Source organism: Grus americana, chromosome 13, assembly GCF_028858705.1.
Source record: "Grus americana isolate bGruAme1 chromosome 13, bGruAme1.mat, whole genome shotgun sequence".
Taxonomy (NCBI): domain Eukaryota; kingdom Metazoa; phylum Chordata; class Aves; order Gruiformes; family Gruidae; genus Grus; species Grus americana.
Genome location: NC_072864.1, coordinates 7,176,310 through 7,191,847, shown reverse-complemented (window position 1 = coordinate 7,191,847; position 15,538 = coordinate 7,176,310). Strand labels below are relative to the sequence as shown.

Here is a 15,538-nt window from a genome sequence, read left to right as displayed (position 1 = left end):
TAAGAAGGAAAAGTTGCTTACATTGTGTGTAAGTTGCTGTTGGTACTAGATCTGTAGTTTAGTGATTATTTGTGTATGTTATTTAATAATGTTGTCAGTCTTTATTTCATACTTGGGAAGCTATCAGTTTGGATACTGTTTCAAGTAATCCCTGCCTGACTTTCCATATAAAAACTTGGTTATTATTTTAAAATATTTAATGAAAGACAAGATTTTAATATCCAACTTTGGGTGTATTAAGACCTTGTTTATATGCATGTCATTTTGCTTATTAGCCTGTAGTGCAGAAAACCTTATGATAGAGTATATAAATTCTGTTATAGTGATTAAGTGAATAAAATACCTGAATTAGAAGAATAGATGTGATACCATTATCACCCACGTTAAATAAATAGTCTGCTAGTCAAGGCCTTTGGATAAACTTACTTGTGCAAAGATGCAATTGCTCTTATAGAAATCAAGACGTATTTACCTTGCAACTTGCAACAATGTTATTAGACAAGACTTTTAGAAAGGTGCTTTTGCAATTTGAAAACTTTATAATATTATTTCTACTAGTTTCTGATAAATTCTTGCTTCTTTCTTTCTTTTTCCTGCCAAGGATCACCATCTTTTTGAGACATTTTCTGAGTCTGTTAATGTTATTCTTTAATGACTTTTGGGGTTTCTTTCTTCTCATTGTAAGCAACAAAACTTAGATTGGAAGTCAAACATTTATTTGAATTTGTATAGACTCCTGTGCTCTCTGCTTAGTTACTTTTCCTTCAGAACTGTGGCAATATGGAAGCCCGATAAGATCAAAACTGCTATTAGAAGTTTCTTAAACAAGGGATTGACACATTTCTTTTTTTGTGGAAGACAAGCCATTTTCTGAACCATATTTAAAAAAAAATTAGTTAAGCTGTATTTACTGTATGAAAAAATTTTCATCAGAAAAAATATTAGGAAATCTTTAAAATTCTTAAACTTCTTTTCCTACAGCCACCTGGAAGAAAAAACACAGTGGGAACACCCTAAGTCGGGGAAGAGGAAACGTGTTGCAGGAGGTTTGTGTGAAGCTTTTGTAATGAACTGAAATTGTTACAAATATCAGTTGGCATTTGTGCAAGAACTAGATCTCATTTTGACCTTCTAACTGATGCTAATCACCTAGGCAAACTGAGCTTGCAAAATACAGCTGATTTTGGTGGGGTTTTACTTATGTGATTGTGTCTGTGTAGAGTGATCACTTTGCAGTTTTATAGCTTTCTTGTATTGCTCCATAAAGCCAAAGTACTAATTTCAGCATAAAGGGATTTTTTTTACTGTGGCTTGTAAAGTGTATAGTCAAAGGCTGGAATTATCTGATTGGGTTCTGATATCCTGGTGTCCATCAGATAATATTTATAGTTGGATTATATTCTTCAAAGAATATATTTGATCATAGAATATCTCTGGCACAGAAGGAAGTCCCATTAGTTTTCATTTTACTTGTTTTCCCTAACCCAATTGAATGTCTGTGCCAGAACAATGTTGCAGGACACTTCCAAAGGTATATGACATCTGAAGGACCTTGGATCAGTGCCTTAAATTAGATCTTCCCAGAAGGTGCTATATGGCATACCTAGGGGCACTATACTGTTGGCAAACCATACTTCTTCTGGCATTGGTAATGTGGCTATAACTGACTGGAATGTTTTCAGTAGATTTTGAGTCAGTTAAATTATAATTGAATACTTTTCAGCCAGGATTAGAAATACTGGGAATGCTATCTGTTCATTACTTCTGTAGGGTCTTTTATATCTAAGAATTTGTTTTCTAAAGATTTGTCATTTTTATTCTTTTATCTGTCCTTTCAACTTCAATTTAACTTATCCCATACCCACTTGAGGGTTCTGATCTTCCAAATTTTGGTATGTGTTACATGTAACTTTTCCTACATTTAGTTCAATGTTTTTGCTATTTAATTTATCAGGGATAGATAGTAAACTGTGTGCAGTATAGACATGTGTATGTACTTGGAAGCATGGTTGCATTTTCTTGGTCTGTGCTACAACATGAAATAATCTTTTTAAAGAATTTTTAGATTATACTTAATATGCTACTCATTATAGTTGTACCAGATCTCCTGTATATTGTATTTTTATTAGAGAGTAATTGCGTGTGATTAGGGAAGCAATCCTTCCTTCAAGTTCCAATATTCAAGTGCAGCAGGTAGCTGCCTTGCCTACAGAAATAATGCCGAAATTTGCCACATGTGTCTGAGAAATCACTTAAGCTTCAAATTTGAGCATACTCTGATGTCTGCAAGCAGGTAACATTTTATGTGTTTCCTAGGTCTGCCATACGGATGGGAGCAGGAGACTGATGAAAATGGACAAGTCTATTTTGTAGAGTAAGTATGTCAAAATGTAGAATATGGACAAGTAGGACAACTGTGTTTCATGTTGTGTAGCCTTTTTAAGTTATGATACTGTGACAATATCAGCTGGAAAGACAAAAAATTGATAAGTACAACTTCAGAATCCATATGTAGATATTACAGATATCTAAACACCCATCTGTGGTTTTCTGAATTCTTCCATGTGCACAGAAATACTAGCTTGGGTGGCAGGTTGAAATGACTTGCATAGACATATCTCCAAATGTGAGCTGACCCTCAGGCAATGTTTATTTAGGCTTATTTTGTTTGTATACCTTTATTTGTGAAGTCTGTATGTATAACTTTAAAAATGTATCTAGAACTTTGTGGCTGATTGTTAGCACTGCAGTAGCACTTTAAACATACAAGATGAAGACAAAATTGCTGCAGCTCTGACTCTCTTGCAATCTAGAGCACAGAAAGAAAAGAGGAGAGGGATTAAGCTACCAAAGATTTTTAGAAAAGTAAGGGAGGAGGAGGTTCATAGAAGCTGGAAGAGATTTCTGGGACACTATCTTTTGTATATCTTCAATGGCAGGGTCAAAATACAGTAGTTATTCTTCATTCTGCCAAGTAAATTTAAGGTATTCACAGGCACAAAATACTAAGTGTAGCCTCTCTGTCCTGTAATTAAGAGTTGAAGAAACTTGTTGCTTTCTGATAATTGTCTGAAGAAAATTAAAACTCCATTTTAGAAAGGTGAGCCTGATCCAAACTCTGCCATTTGCTGAGCAGATGTGAAACTATTTGTTTTTCAGTTGTTTGAGAAAAAGTACTGAGGTACACTTCTCATTGGTGTATTGTTTCAGGGGAGTAGTGTAGGCTCCTTTTATAGAGCTCCTAAGAGAACACGATCTTCCCTAATATAATGTGATTTTGCCCCTGACAAAATTCTGCTTTCTGTGTCAGGGGTTCACGTGAAGTTCAGAATGATGTTGTGAAGTATGTGAATACAATTATTAATGGATGCTGTCACAATTGGAAAAAGAGTTGATAAAGTAATGGGGATCATATTAACAAAACTGAAAAAAATAATTTGATTTTTGGGAATTTAAATAATCCACTGGAACTGTACACAACAGTGATTGAAATACATTTACAATCTAAAGGGAGAGTACAGAAGGGTCAAAGCAGCTGAGTTTTTCTGTTCTTTTGCAGCCACATAAACAAAAGGACTACCTACCTTGACCCAAGACTGGCCTTTACAGTTGAAGATAATCCAGTAAAACCTACTACTAGACAAAAATACGATGGAAACAGTACTGCAATGGAAATACTCCAGGGTCGTGACTTGAGCGGAAAAGTGGTTATAATCACGGGAGCAAATTCAGGAATAGGTAGGTTAATATTACACGTAAGGTAAAATATGGCAATCTTTATCTTACAGGCTACCTTCACATGATCAGTTATTGTTTAAATATCTGTATTTTTGGTATTGAAACTTGATTTGCATTATATCCATATAAAACCTAGTTAGAAAACTTTGTTCAGGTTTGTGTACTGCTTTAAAAAAAAATAGCATGGAGAATCTGGAGCTTATGGCTGCAGGGGAGTTCAGATAAAGTATTCAGAAAAACTTCCTAATAGCAGCAAGTAAACTCAGGTAAAGATTTTCCAAGAAGGCTGTGGAATCTTTATCTCTGAAGGTATTTTCAAGTCAACTTGATGATGAACTTGTGTCAGAATGTCATATTCGATGCTCCTTTGGTGGAGGGGGGGAAAAGACATTTTGAAATCCCTGTTAGTTGTATTTTCTAGCAGGTTCATAAATCCTTTTAGACACTCAGCTTGTTTAGGTATTTGTTACATACTTCTATAGTGGGTGACTACTTGAGAGATTCTAATTAGCTGCCTTTGTTTCATTTTATAATGAAGCTTTGGTGCTTAGGGGCTTTGCCTTTCTTCTTAGAAGATAGGATTTCTTCTCCAACTTAATTTGCTAGGCTGTTTGAAGTTTTGCTCAGCAAGCTGCACAGGATATGTCTTTTTCTGTGGCTTAAATTTGTGGAGGAGCCACAAATATTACAACAGGAGAAAGTAGTTCTAGGGTTTATGATTCTTATGTAATCTATGTTCTTTTTCTCCTATCTCTAAGGGCTTCTGAGAGAGGATATAATCTGAGCTGGGTTTATACTGGTTATGACTTCTGATTGACCTGTTTGATGGAGAAAAACAAGATTCAAACTCCTTGGTGTTGTGTGAAGGGAATGCTCCCCCTTTGGGGTTGGCTAATAGTGTTCTTATCCAATTAATTTGGATATAATTGGCAGAATTCAAAGTTTTCTTGAAACTCTGTTGTCTGAGTCTTTAAAATGTATCAGTCTTAGCTTAACTCTTAGCCATGCTTTGTGACTCTTGGCAAATTGCTTTGAACGTGTCCTTGTCATGTAATGGACTGTGCTGCAGAGATCCCATGAGCTTTAGTATATCGACACAATACTTTGGGACTCCATGTGGAAATACTAATTAGGTAGCTCAAGCACAGTCTTACCAGTTTTGGAGCTTATCCCCCAGTTATTTTAGGAATTCAGTGCTGTGCTTCACTTTGTGTTGTAGATGGTCCTTTTAAACTGTGTATTTTAGAGCTAATACTTCTCTCCCTAAGTGTTTTGAGGACTAAACAATTACTGTGTTTTCAGAATGCTGACATGCTTTCTTTAAGAAGTGTAAATATTTCCAAGGAAATACTGTTGTCCATTAAGTAGAAAGTGATTGAAAAAGAATGGATTTTGTTTAGCATTTGTACTTAATAATGTAAGAAAAAAACCCACTCAGTCGTTTCACTGTTTCAATGGTATATTTGAAACTATCTTTATGGTATCTGTGTATCTGAGAAATTTTTCATTTCAGGATGTGTAGAACAAAGATCAAGGTGTAAGTTAGTAGGCTGCAGACTATCAAAATGCAGAAAAATGCATTTTCAACTACTGCATTGCTGGATACTCAAGATAAAGTTTGGAAAATGCTGAGAATCCCATGAAAGATGGGTAAACATAACATTTTTTTGTTTGGGTTTTTTTTTAATTCATCCATATACACCACTTTAAGATAGCAAAGTTAAAAACAGATCAACAAAGATGGAGTGATATGTTAATTGACTTTATTTGTGAATCTAATACAGGGGATCCAACGTAGCTTGCCAGGAACATTTTTTTCTTTTCCCCCCTCATAGTTGAAAAATCTCCTAATCTGAAAAACAGAGGTGTTTATCTAATTACTGAGAGAATATTTTGGATAACTTCAGCAGTGGTAGAGTTTTAGTGGTATCTCTAGTACGAGCTTCTCAAATATTACTTCATTGCCATTAACTTCTCTTAATGTGTCTGTGAAATGGGGAGACTGTCTGCTTTGTGGTTCTTCTTTTCATTACCGATCAGGAATATTGACTAAGAATTTCCTAGATTACATACCCACTTTCTTAACTTAATCCTTAAAATTGCTGCAAAAGGTGTGGAGGAAAAAAGGTACTAAAAAATTAGATTTATAAACGCTTCATTAGTTTTCATTAGCAACTTGGAAAAGGTTAATGAATTATTCGTTTTTTTACAGTATAAAGAGATCATAGCAGATAGGAGTTATTTGTAAAATGTTTTCTTTTTTTTTAATTTTGGAATCATATTCTTCTGACAGTGCAGTCCAAATATTCTTCAGATTTTCTTTCTCATCTACTTTTTTAAGCTAAATCAAAATTTTAGTCTGACTATCACATTAGAAGTTGAGGTGACTTTTGGTCACAGTAAAGGTGGTGTAGTAAAAAAGTAAGACTAACTTAATGAACAGTTTAGTCTTGTGTCAGTCCTTCTGGTTTTAAAACTTACAGTTCTATGTACATTTGAACATGAGTAGTGTAAATTGTCAGTTTGTTCTCTTGAAGTCAGTAAGACTTATTCTGCTGTGAGGAATTATTAAAGATAGTGTGCAACTTTTTGTGTGTGTGTTTTTTTTGTTTGTTTGTTTTAAAGGTCTCAACATCAGTTAGGTTACAGAGAAAATACTTCCCTAGTATGCTGCTTTTATGGCTAGAGTCATAATTTCTAATTTTTCCACTAGAGGGCTGTGTTGCTCTTTGAAAATACTAAACAAAAGAGACCTGGTGCTTTTTCCTGTTTTTAGTAAATGCCTCTGCAATTTTGTTGTTTGTGTTCTTAATTGTTAGGGATAGAATTTGAAATTCTAAAAAACATGTCAGCTGTTCATCTAGGTCTAATTTTATAAAAAGATATGGTGTTTTCAACTGTATGTGTAAGCAATGTCCTCAAACACATTTCTTAAAACCAAGTAATATTCTTCTTTAAACGTCAGGGAGACACTTGTGTAGCTAATGTGATTTTCTATGACTTGTATAAATATTGCTATCTGTTTTTAAGATTCATACAGCTATATGACCTTGAAACTACATGTTCTGTTTTCTGTATCAGGTGCAGTTGCATCTAACCTATTGTGACTGCTAGAGTATGCATGAGTAACAAAATGTAAGTAGGATTGCAGTATATTATGGAAGGGCAGAATGTGTGTGTTCTGTGAAGTAAGGCAGATCCCACAATGTAGGGTTTTTCTTAATGTTTTTCCAGGATTTTTATCGCAAACCAACATTGACATCACAACTAAACCATTGCTTAAACTGCAATTCTAATTTTTCTGCTATACGAAGGTCAAAAGAAATCTGTTAATTGCTTTTGTAAGGAAGGCCTCCCGGAACAAGCACAAATTAGTACCAGAAAATGAAAACCACTTTTGGCTTTGAACAGCTTAATTTTTTTTTCAAATACTGAAGAAAGTCCAGAAGCTTCAGTCATAATGTGGCTTGATATATTGCTTTTCTTGATTATGTTTTACCAGAGTAAAGCATGTAACTTTATAATTGTGGAAATGTTTAGGATTATTTCTTCAAAATAATTGTTAGTTAATGTTTGTTACATGGCATTCTCTTTTTTCCTTCCCCCCCCGCACTTTTCTTGCTCTGCAATGAAGATGCCCTAGCCAGGACAAATGTATATTACATACTACTAATCAGTACTTAAAAGGCAAGTCAGTGCTCCAGTGAGCTTTCAGTCTGCATATACTTTTGGTGTGAGAAGTTACTGTATTTCTTTTAATTCTTGTACTAAACTTCAGTATTAGCAACTTTTGTCATGCTGAATCAAAAGGTTGGGAAACATGCTTATAATTTATTGCAATTAAACATTTTCTTTATGATTTAAGAAGTTGCTTTGAATAACTGGCCCTTGAGTTTGTAAATGATAAATAAAAGGTTTTATTTCTTTCTGACAGCTTTTTTTAATGCTCCTGATGACTCTGTTGTTATATTATGTGTGGAAAGCTAGCTTGACATAGTTAATAATAAAAAATTGTTATTGCAATACTTGTGCAAATTAGATTGTAGCATATCACTTAGGTTTTTAAACTCTCAAAGTCTATTTGTTACAGCTAAAAATTAGTAAATTTTGGCAGAAGATGACATGTTTGTAAAAACATTTTAATAAAACAAAGGAAATACAAAGCAACTTACATTTTTTTTTCTCTTAACTACTGAAATACAGTTAGCAGCTATATTCTTTCATTCTTTCTTTTTAAATTGATTTATGCTACACCCATGGCTACATTTTTTAAGGGGATGCAAATCAGCCAGTACTTGAGGAGCAGGTATATGAAATCGGGGAAGAGACTTAGAGCTAAAACTGTGTTTTGAGCTCAACTATCAGAATAGAGCCTATGCAGCTTTTGAAAGGTATTGTATTTTTAATGAGCTGTATTCCCTGTATCAAATGTCATAGTTAATTGTAGTGAGGGTTTGTATACATACACAAACATACCTGAACATTGTGAAACTGTAGAAGGTAACATTTTGACAACGGGTGACTTGATAATTTACTTATCATCATGGTAAGATGTAGATGATTAGATTTTGTTCACACATGGTGATGCTTTTGTGATAAATACAAATTATGTAGCTCTCCAATTTATCATGTGCCTTTCACTGTATCATTTGCACCTAATTCAGAAATCTGTCTCATATGGGACATTATTTGAATACTTTACATCTGTGAGAAATGTAGAATGGCTACCCCTCTTAAATTACTCTGTTCCAAAATACTAGAAACTTTTCTGTCTCCCTTACTGGAAAAAAAATTAAATAAAGTTTTAGTGGTCTGGGATGTGGGATAGATGCTGCTGGTCCTGGAATTAACAGAGTTTAAGATCTGATACTGTCAGAGTGGAAACAGAACTTTAAACTATTGGAAAGCTAGGAATCTCTCTTTTTCAGTAAGCATACAGTGCTTGCGTTAATTCAGAAAGATATCAAGATATTTTGGTTTTTTGTCATCATTTCATTGTATTAACAAAAAAGTTATTTTCAGTAGCTTTTTACTTTTTTCTGTTTATCAAAGGGGTATAAAAAATAAGTAAACCTTTACATAAACAATACAATACACGTGGCCAGACTGCTGTGCTTTAACTGTGTGCTTTTGTACTTCATACTGGCAGAAGCTAATGAAAGTTTGTTTTACTGCAGTGTGACATACTGCGTAGCTTCAGAATTCCTGGTTTCTGAGCTATTGTTTCTGTTGCTGTGTAGTAGTGTTTGAGCACTTCCTATATTAGTATCGTTCTGAATTTTTCTTGTAGTTAAAAAGCAGAAGCTACCTTCAGAGCCTTGATAGAGGCAGTATGGTTAGTCTTTGTTGTATTTCTTATGCTGATTGAGTAATAACTAATTGAGTAATGGATATTTAAGTTACTACTAATAAGAGGAGAAAAATTAAACTTTTGAAGTTTATCTAAATTTCTCATGAAGGTCGTTTAAGGTCTCAGATGCTGGCTAACTTTCACCACTATACCCTAAATCTATTGGCAATGGAGAGATAGGAAAAGTATGATGAAAAAGAACACCTTTACTACTTAAGAAATAAAAAATTGACTGCTCTGTACCCGCAGAGAAGCAAATTTTGTGAATATGGGGAACCAGTCTAGTTGTAGAAGTTACTGACATTATTTGTGGGCGACATAGCATTTTTTATTGAGGCTGGCTTTATCAGCCTTCACAAAGAAGGTAACATTTGCTGAATCCTAATTAGACCAGTGAATGGTCTCATTTAAGTCAAACTCAGATCATATGGGAGGAATAAAACAGACCCTTACAAATACCATTGAGGACTCTCATTTTAATAGTATTAGTCTGACTGTCTTAAATATGTTCATTGTCTTTCACTGTATTGCATGGAGTTTGGTGGTCTAAGCTCACAGATGTTTGTCTGAATCTGTCAGTAAGAAATTGTTCAGCTCTATATTTGAGCTAGATTGCAAATTTTCCTTGAAAAAATGTACATTTTTTTCATTGAAAACACAAAGTTTATTTTCTAATTTCTCTCATCTGTTTCCAGATGAAATGGTATTTAAAGGTTATACAACTGACAGGACTTATACAAAGGATCTGCTCAAGATAGTCTGTTTCAGATTCATTTTATGATTTCTTGTGTGGTTTTGTAATTTTTCTTTTGCTGTAACACCTGAATTTTGTCATCCTTGGGGGAAAAAAATCAGCCTGTTTCTGTTGGATAGTTTGTTTTAGATAAAAATAATCTTTAGGAGAAAATACATCTGTCTGATTTTGGTCTGTTCTGTTATTTTTTCCAACTCTATTCATATGTTAACTTTTCTCAAAGATTTCTAAGTGTAAACTTCTTTTTTTGTGTGTTTTATTATGATGAATAAAAAGCAAGGTGTTTGCTTTCCGGTAATTGTCTATTATTTGCATCCCTTTCTCTTAGGAGAGCAAGAAAAAAGGGATGTGACATGGGGAGCAAACTTGTGACAATGCTTCTTGAATGTTCTTTTCCTACTGTCCAGATCTTTTTCCCCAATTTAGTGAAAAGACTTTGTCTGAATCAAAATTAGTTTTCATAAATGCATGAATTCCTGTGGATTAGTAAGTTTTTATTACAAAGAATTATTGTACATAATTCTGTTGTAGCTCGGTGCAGAGAGAAGGGAAATACTGGGGTTTTGCAAAGGAGATGCATCTTATGTTCTTGCTAAACCAGCATAACTTGTGGTGAATGACCTATTACAGCCTTTGCTCAGTTGTGTGTTTTCATGCTGGAAGTGTTTCACATGTGGAGAATTGAAGTGGATATTATTTATGGAAGTTCGGTTTCAAAACTTATTGTGAGGCAGACAGAAAGATCAGCAATATATAAACATGGGTTATTTTTCTTGGCCAAGTCCTAGCTGTCCCTGAGATTTTCATGGGATACTTTTGTATTTATTGGGCGTTTAAAAGCATGAACGAGTTGTTCCTTGATGTATATTTTAAATTTTTTTGTGAATTCTAGGCTCCATGTTTCACATATTTCACTATTATAAGCAGCGCAGTATATTAACAGAAAAGCACGGCTGGCCTGGGTGCAGCCAGTGCGTGTACGCTTTGCCCTGGCAGAATACAATAACCTCTCATGAGAAAAATAAGTTACCCAATAAAAAGATCATTATGTAGATGTAACTTTTACAGCAGGGTCTTCTGCCAGCACAGTTGTGTTCTTTAAGGACTGTTTTCTTGCCATGCTTTGCCAGCAAAACAGTGGCAATGAAGGTTTAGTTTTAAGCCCTTTTAAAATGTGGTTGGGTGGGAAAGGTGAGGGGAAAAAATAATCATCCTTCAGCCTAATGCAGTTTAGTATACTATATGCAGCAATGTATTTTAGTTTCATGTTGTTACTCTGGCTTTAACAGACTTATTCATTCTCTTGAGGAAAAACTGCTTGCTTAATGAAGAATTCATGGGAAAAGTAATGCCGAAAAACGAAGGGCTGAATTTTTAAAGTCCTGTGATCCACATGCTGTGAACCAAACTTGGCATGGTTTGTCTTAAACCACATGAGTAACCCTATCATAAAAATGTTGATGTCTATATAGAAGTTTTGTTGTTTGCTTCTTACTTAAACACACCTTAAAAAACAAACTTTGTTAATTTTTTTCAGGTATTTCCTCTGTGGAAGTCCAAAACTTTGCAGCAGGCATGAATTTTGTTGTACCAGTGTTTTTGGGGAATGGGAGTACAGTGCTTTTCTATGCAGGAGAGCTTGGATCTTGCAGGAGGTGTATTTTTGGCCAGAGTACGTTATCTGGGTAATTGGTGTAGAAAAAGCACAATTTATGGAGGGGAACGTGCCATTGGAGTGGAAGTTTTAACTTGTTCTGTTGTGGGATGTTAGTAGCTGTCAGTCAGGGATTTGTACTGATGTATTTTGAACAATTAAAAAACTACTAAAAGCTATTATTTTCAGACTTTGAATGCTGTTAATAGAGGAGGGTTCTCTTTAATTTACAGTACTGTATTCTGAAAATTTATGGTAGATCATAGTGACTGAGTTTTCCATGAGTGCCATCGCTCTGTTTTAACTCTGGCTTAATGTTGCAGAATACTAATATTGCTCTGTTTTATGTAAAGCTCCAACTGTCTACTTGTTACATATTGTAAATATTAAAAGGTCTTCTTGGACTTCTGTAACTTATTTTTCTTTTTGAGTAAGCTGAAAATGGGGTCAGATGTTCATACTGCTTTTTCATGTCCATTTTGATGAATCTATTTATTACTTCTGTAATGAGTAGTACACATGGTTGGTTAGCCAAGTTATTGAACTTCATCAACCTTGGCTGAAATTCACAACGCATGTGAAACTTGTTGTAACGTGTAAGAAATTACGTCTGGGCTAAAAAGTTCAATAATGATTACTAGTTGTAATGGAATCTTTTCACAAAGGATGGGATTGAGATATATGCCTGTGTTGTACCTTCTGGTACTCCTTTTACAGGGGAATAACATATTTGTAGAACAGGAGCCTTCATATGTGGTACTTTATCTGTTATCTAAGAGTTAAAAAGACTTTTCAATGGGCCGCAATATAACTTGATCTTTTTTCTGTCTTTTGAAATATTTAATTTCATAAAAATTGTTCTCATTATTTTATGCATATTTCATAGTCCAGAGAGGAAAAGACCTTTTGCATGATTCAGTCTATCTTGCTGCAACACAGAACTTACTTTCTGCATCATCTTGTGTCTTCATGTTTTGAAAGCTAATTGTGCTGCAAGAGTTGTTTGAATAGTTTCAGCTGTACGTTCTGTATTTTTTGAATGCTTGTTAGGTGGTGGGGTCAGCAGAGGCTAATAAATGCATGCTGTTTTCTAATGACAGTGTCTTCTGAGACATCTAGTAACTTTTCTAGATACTGTCAACTCTAGTTACAGCCTAAAGATGTAAATTAATTGACATGATATTTTTAGCTTACCAGCAGAAAATTTCTTAGTGACTATGCCTATGCTAAGCAGTAGGGTCACAAGAAGAAAGGATTTCAGTATCTGATGTCTCTTCCAAACTCCTCATGCTTGATTGTGTCAAGGATTTGTAAGGTTTTGAAACTTAAATCTGAAACAGTAAATCCCTACCAAGAAGGAAGTGAAAGGAGGCAGGTAAGAACTTGAGAAGATAAGCATCAAAATCCTGACCTGATTAACAGTAGTCTTGCTACTGACTTCAGCATTAGTGAGGCCAGAGTTTTGCCTGAATTATAGAATAGGAATAGTACTGTGAGAAAGAAATTGATCTTATATTTATCCTAAAGTCTACAATATGCAAACCGTTTTAAAAGACAGTATGTGACTTAGGAAAATAAATAACATCAAATGTTACATTGTTTTAGTAATTCTTAAGGGAAGACCATCAAAAACAAAAGTAGTTTTGTCTTCCGTGATGTGGTGTGCGTTTTTGTGTGGGTTTGGTTTTTTTAATTAATGGTATATGCAGTTTGTAGTTCTGCTATTGACCACACATTTATGCCTTCCTGTTGTTGTCGTTATTCTTCTGTGAGGGAAAGTGGATTTATTTTTTTTATTGTTGTTTCTTTTCCTTTTTCCATTTCTTTTTCTTTTTAATATGTGAGATCTTCGTAACCTTCTGTTCAGCTACATAACCTCAGTTTTTCTGTTCCTGTAACATCTAGCTGGTTTTTATTTCTTGCTGTACTTCTACATAATGGTGTTTAGTACTTTATCGGTTGCTTCAGAAAACTCCCTACAAACCATCTGTCTTCAAATCTGAATAGTTTTGTAGTAACATGCTTTATGTTTCCTCTCCTTCATTTAAGTATAGTTACCTTGATTGCTGTTTCTAAGTTCCTATTCTTAGTTAGTGTCTCTTTTATACTAAAAAACTACTCAAGTTAGGTTTCCTTGTTGTTATCGTACTTTTCCTTGTCCACACAGATTTTATTACTATCAAAACTGTCACAGTTCAGTTTTGGATATATTTATTTAAATCTTTCGCATGCACTGTGACTTGAAGTTCAGAAAAATGAGTGTTGCTTAGAAACTTTTCATGTTTCCCAGGTTATGTTATCTTTGCAGAAGATACATTTGTTGCCTCCTCACTATTTATTCTTTATCCAAGCAGCTTTATCAGCATACTCTCTAATTGGGTTTTCTTTATTTTTGATATCTAAACTCAAGTTCATAAAACTTGTGCGACATTTTCCTCTTGTGATGATTAGTCAAAAAGCTGCATTTGTGCAGAAATTCACAGCTTGTTTAAAAGTTTGCAAGGAGGATCTCTAATTTTCTTCTAAGACAACCAAATTGAAGAAAACAATATTATATTGTGTATTTGGAGATCCAGGAACTGTGAGATGTGCTGGTTACGTTCCTCTTCTGCCATTGGCAAGCATGAGCAGCATTTCTCGTTTCTATACATTTGTACGTTACAGACATTAACTATTCTACTTAAGATTTTGAGAAATGTGTGATTAGTCTTATTTTACATATGGAGCAACATATGGCTACAGTAACTGACCTAAATTTACAGATTATATCCATGTCCATATTCCATCATAAAGTGGGAGTTGGATTGTTCTGTCACAGGATAAGAAGTATACTCCTCTGAAAGCTATTGTAATTCTTTAGCAGAAGGAGTAATTAAGATATATTAAGAGCAGAAAATATGGCAACTAGAAATGTGTAAAGAAAGCTTTTCCAAAAAGTGCTTTACTTATTTGAGTCTGTATCCAGCTGCGAGCAGTTGCTGAGGGGTATAAATCTTAATCTTGTTGAAGGATTTTTAATTTTGAAGGTAGATTTGGACTATTTTGTGCCTTACTAACATAAGCGATGAAGAGTACATAAAAATGTGCATGACCTACTTGGCAGCACTCTTTTGGCATCCTGAGTGAATGAAGATTGTGATCTGTGAGGAGGTATCTTCCTGTATCTGTTTCTGAATCTAATCTGTGGTCAAAGGAATGGAGACCTAGACTTTTTATTCTGTTGTTTGTATCTGGTACTTTAAATACTTGTCTCTTGCAAAACAAAAAGTTATCTCTGCCTTACATTCTAGATACATATGCTTCATAATTTGATGAATAAATATCACTTACTAGACTTTATACACACATACTAAGATTTGGTCATTTAACTGGGGAACTTGTCATAGACAAGGCAGACAATATGGGATCAGAAATTCTACAGCTTCATTTCTGTGTGTTCTTGAGTGAACTATTCAACACTAGTTTCTGGCTATCAGTAGAAGTAATGCTTTGTACCTAATTCACAGTAATGTTGCAAATTGTGAGTCAAGATTTTAGATTACAATATCGCCACAAAATCAGTAGGTTTTAGAAAATGTTTAGTATGCTTGTTCACCTGGCAGTTTTTCCTGTTTTACAGATGTAAAGTTTTGTAGGCATGTGTATTTTTGGATTTAGCATCCCCTTCCACAAAATGGCAAGGTCAAACTTCTTGGAAGATGAAAAAAAATTGGTATAGAACATGCAGCTGTAATTGATCGTTTGTTTTAGAAGGTTGTCATTGAGCTCTTGGGTGGGTTTTGGTGTTCCAGCTGTTAGCAGGTAGACCTTAAATGTCATCTAAACAAATATATGTTAGTTGTGGTGTGAGAAGATGCCTGATATGTTTTCATGCCCTTCTTGAAAGTGCAGCAAAGAGGTCTTTGATTGTTTTGCCCATGGCCTTATGTTATAATTTAATGACTTCTAATTCTTGCTTGTTTTCCGTTCTCCTTGCTTTTGTGTATAGACGCTTTTTTTTAATACTCTTCTTATTCTTCATCTTTTGTTTCAGAACTCCATC

At 34.4% G+C, this 15,538-nt stretch overlaps 1 protein-coding gene across 2 annotated transcripts in view; it reads left to right on the top strand.

The window, feature by feature from the left end:
* Positions 1-15,538, top strand: part of WWOX (WW domain containing oxidoreductase) — a 526,712-nt gene that overhangs the window by 1,742 nt on the left and 509,432 nt on the right. For both annotated transcript variants that reach the window (XM_054840346.1, XM_054840345.1), the window contains exons 2-4: positions 982-1,046; positions 2,317-2,374; positions 3,560-3,738. In XM_054840346.1, the coding sequence (XP_054696321.1) occupies positions 982-1,046; positions 2,317-2,374; positions 3,560-3,738 (302 nt within the window). The remainder of the gene's footprint in view (positions 1-981; positions 1,047-2,316; positions 2,375-3,559; positions 3,739-15,538) is intronic.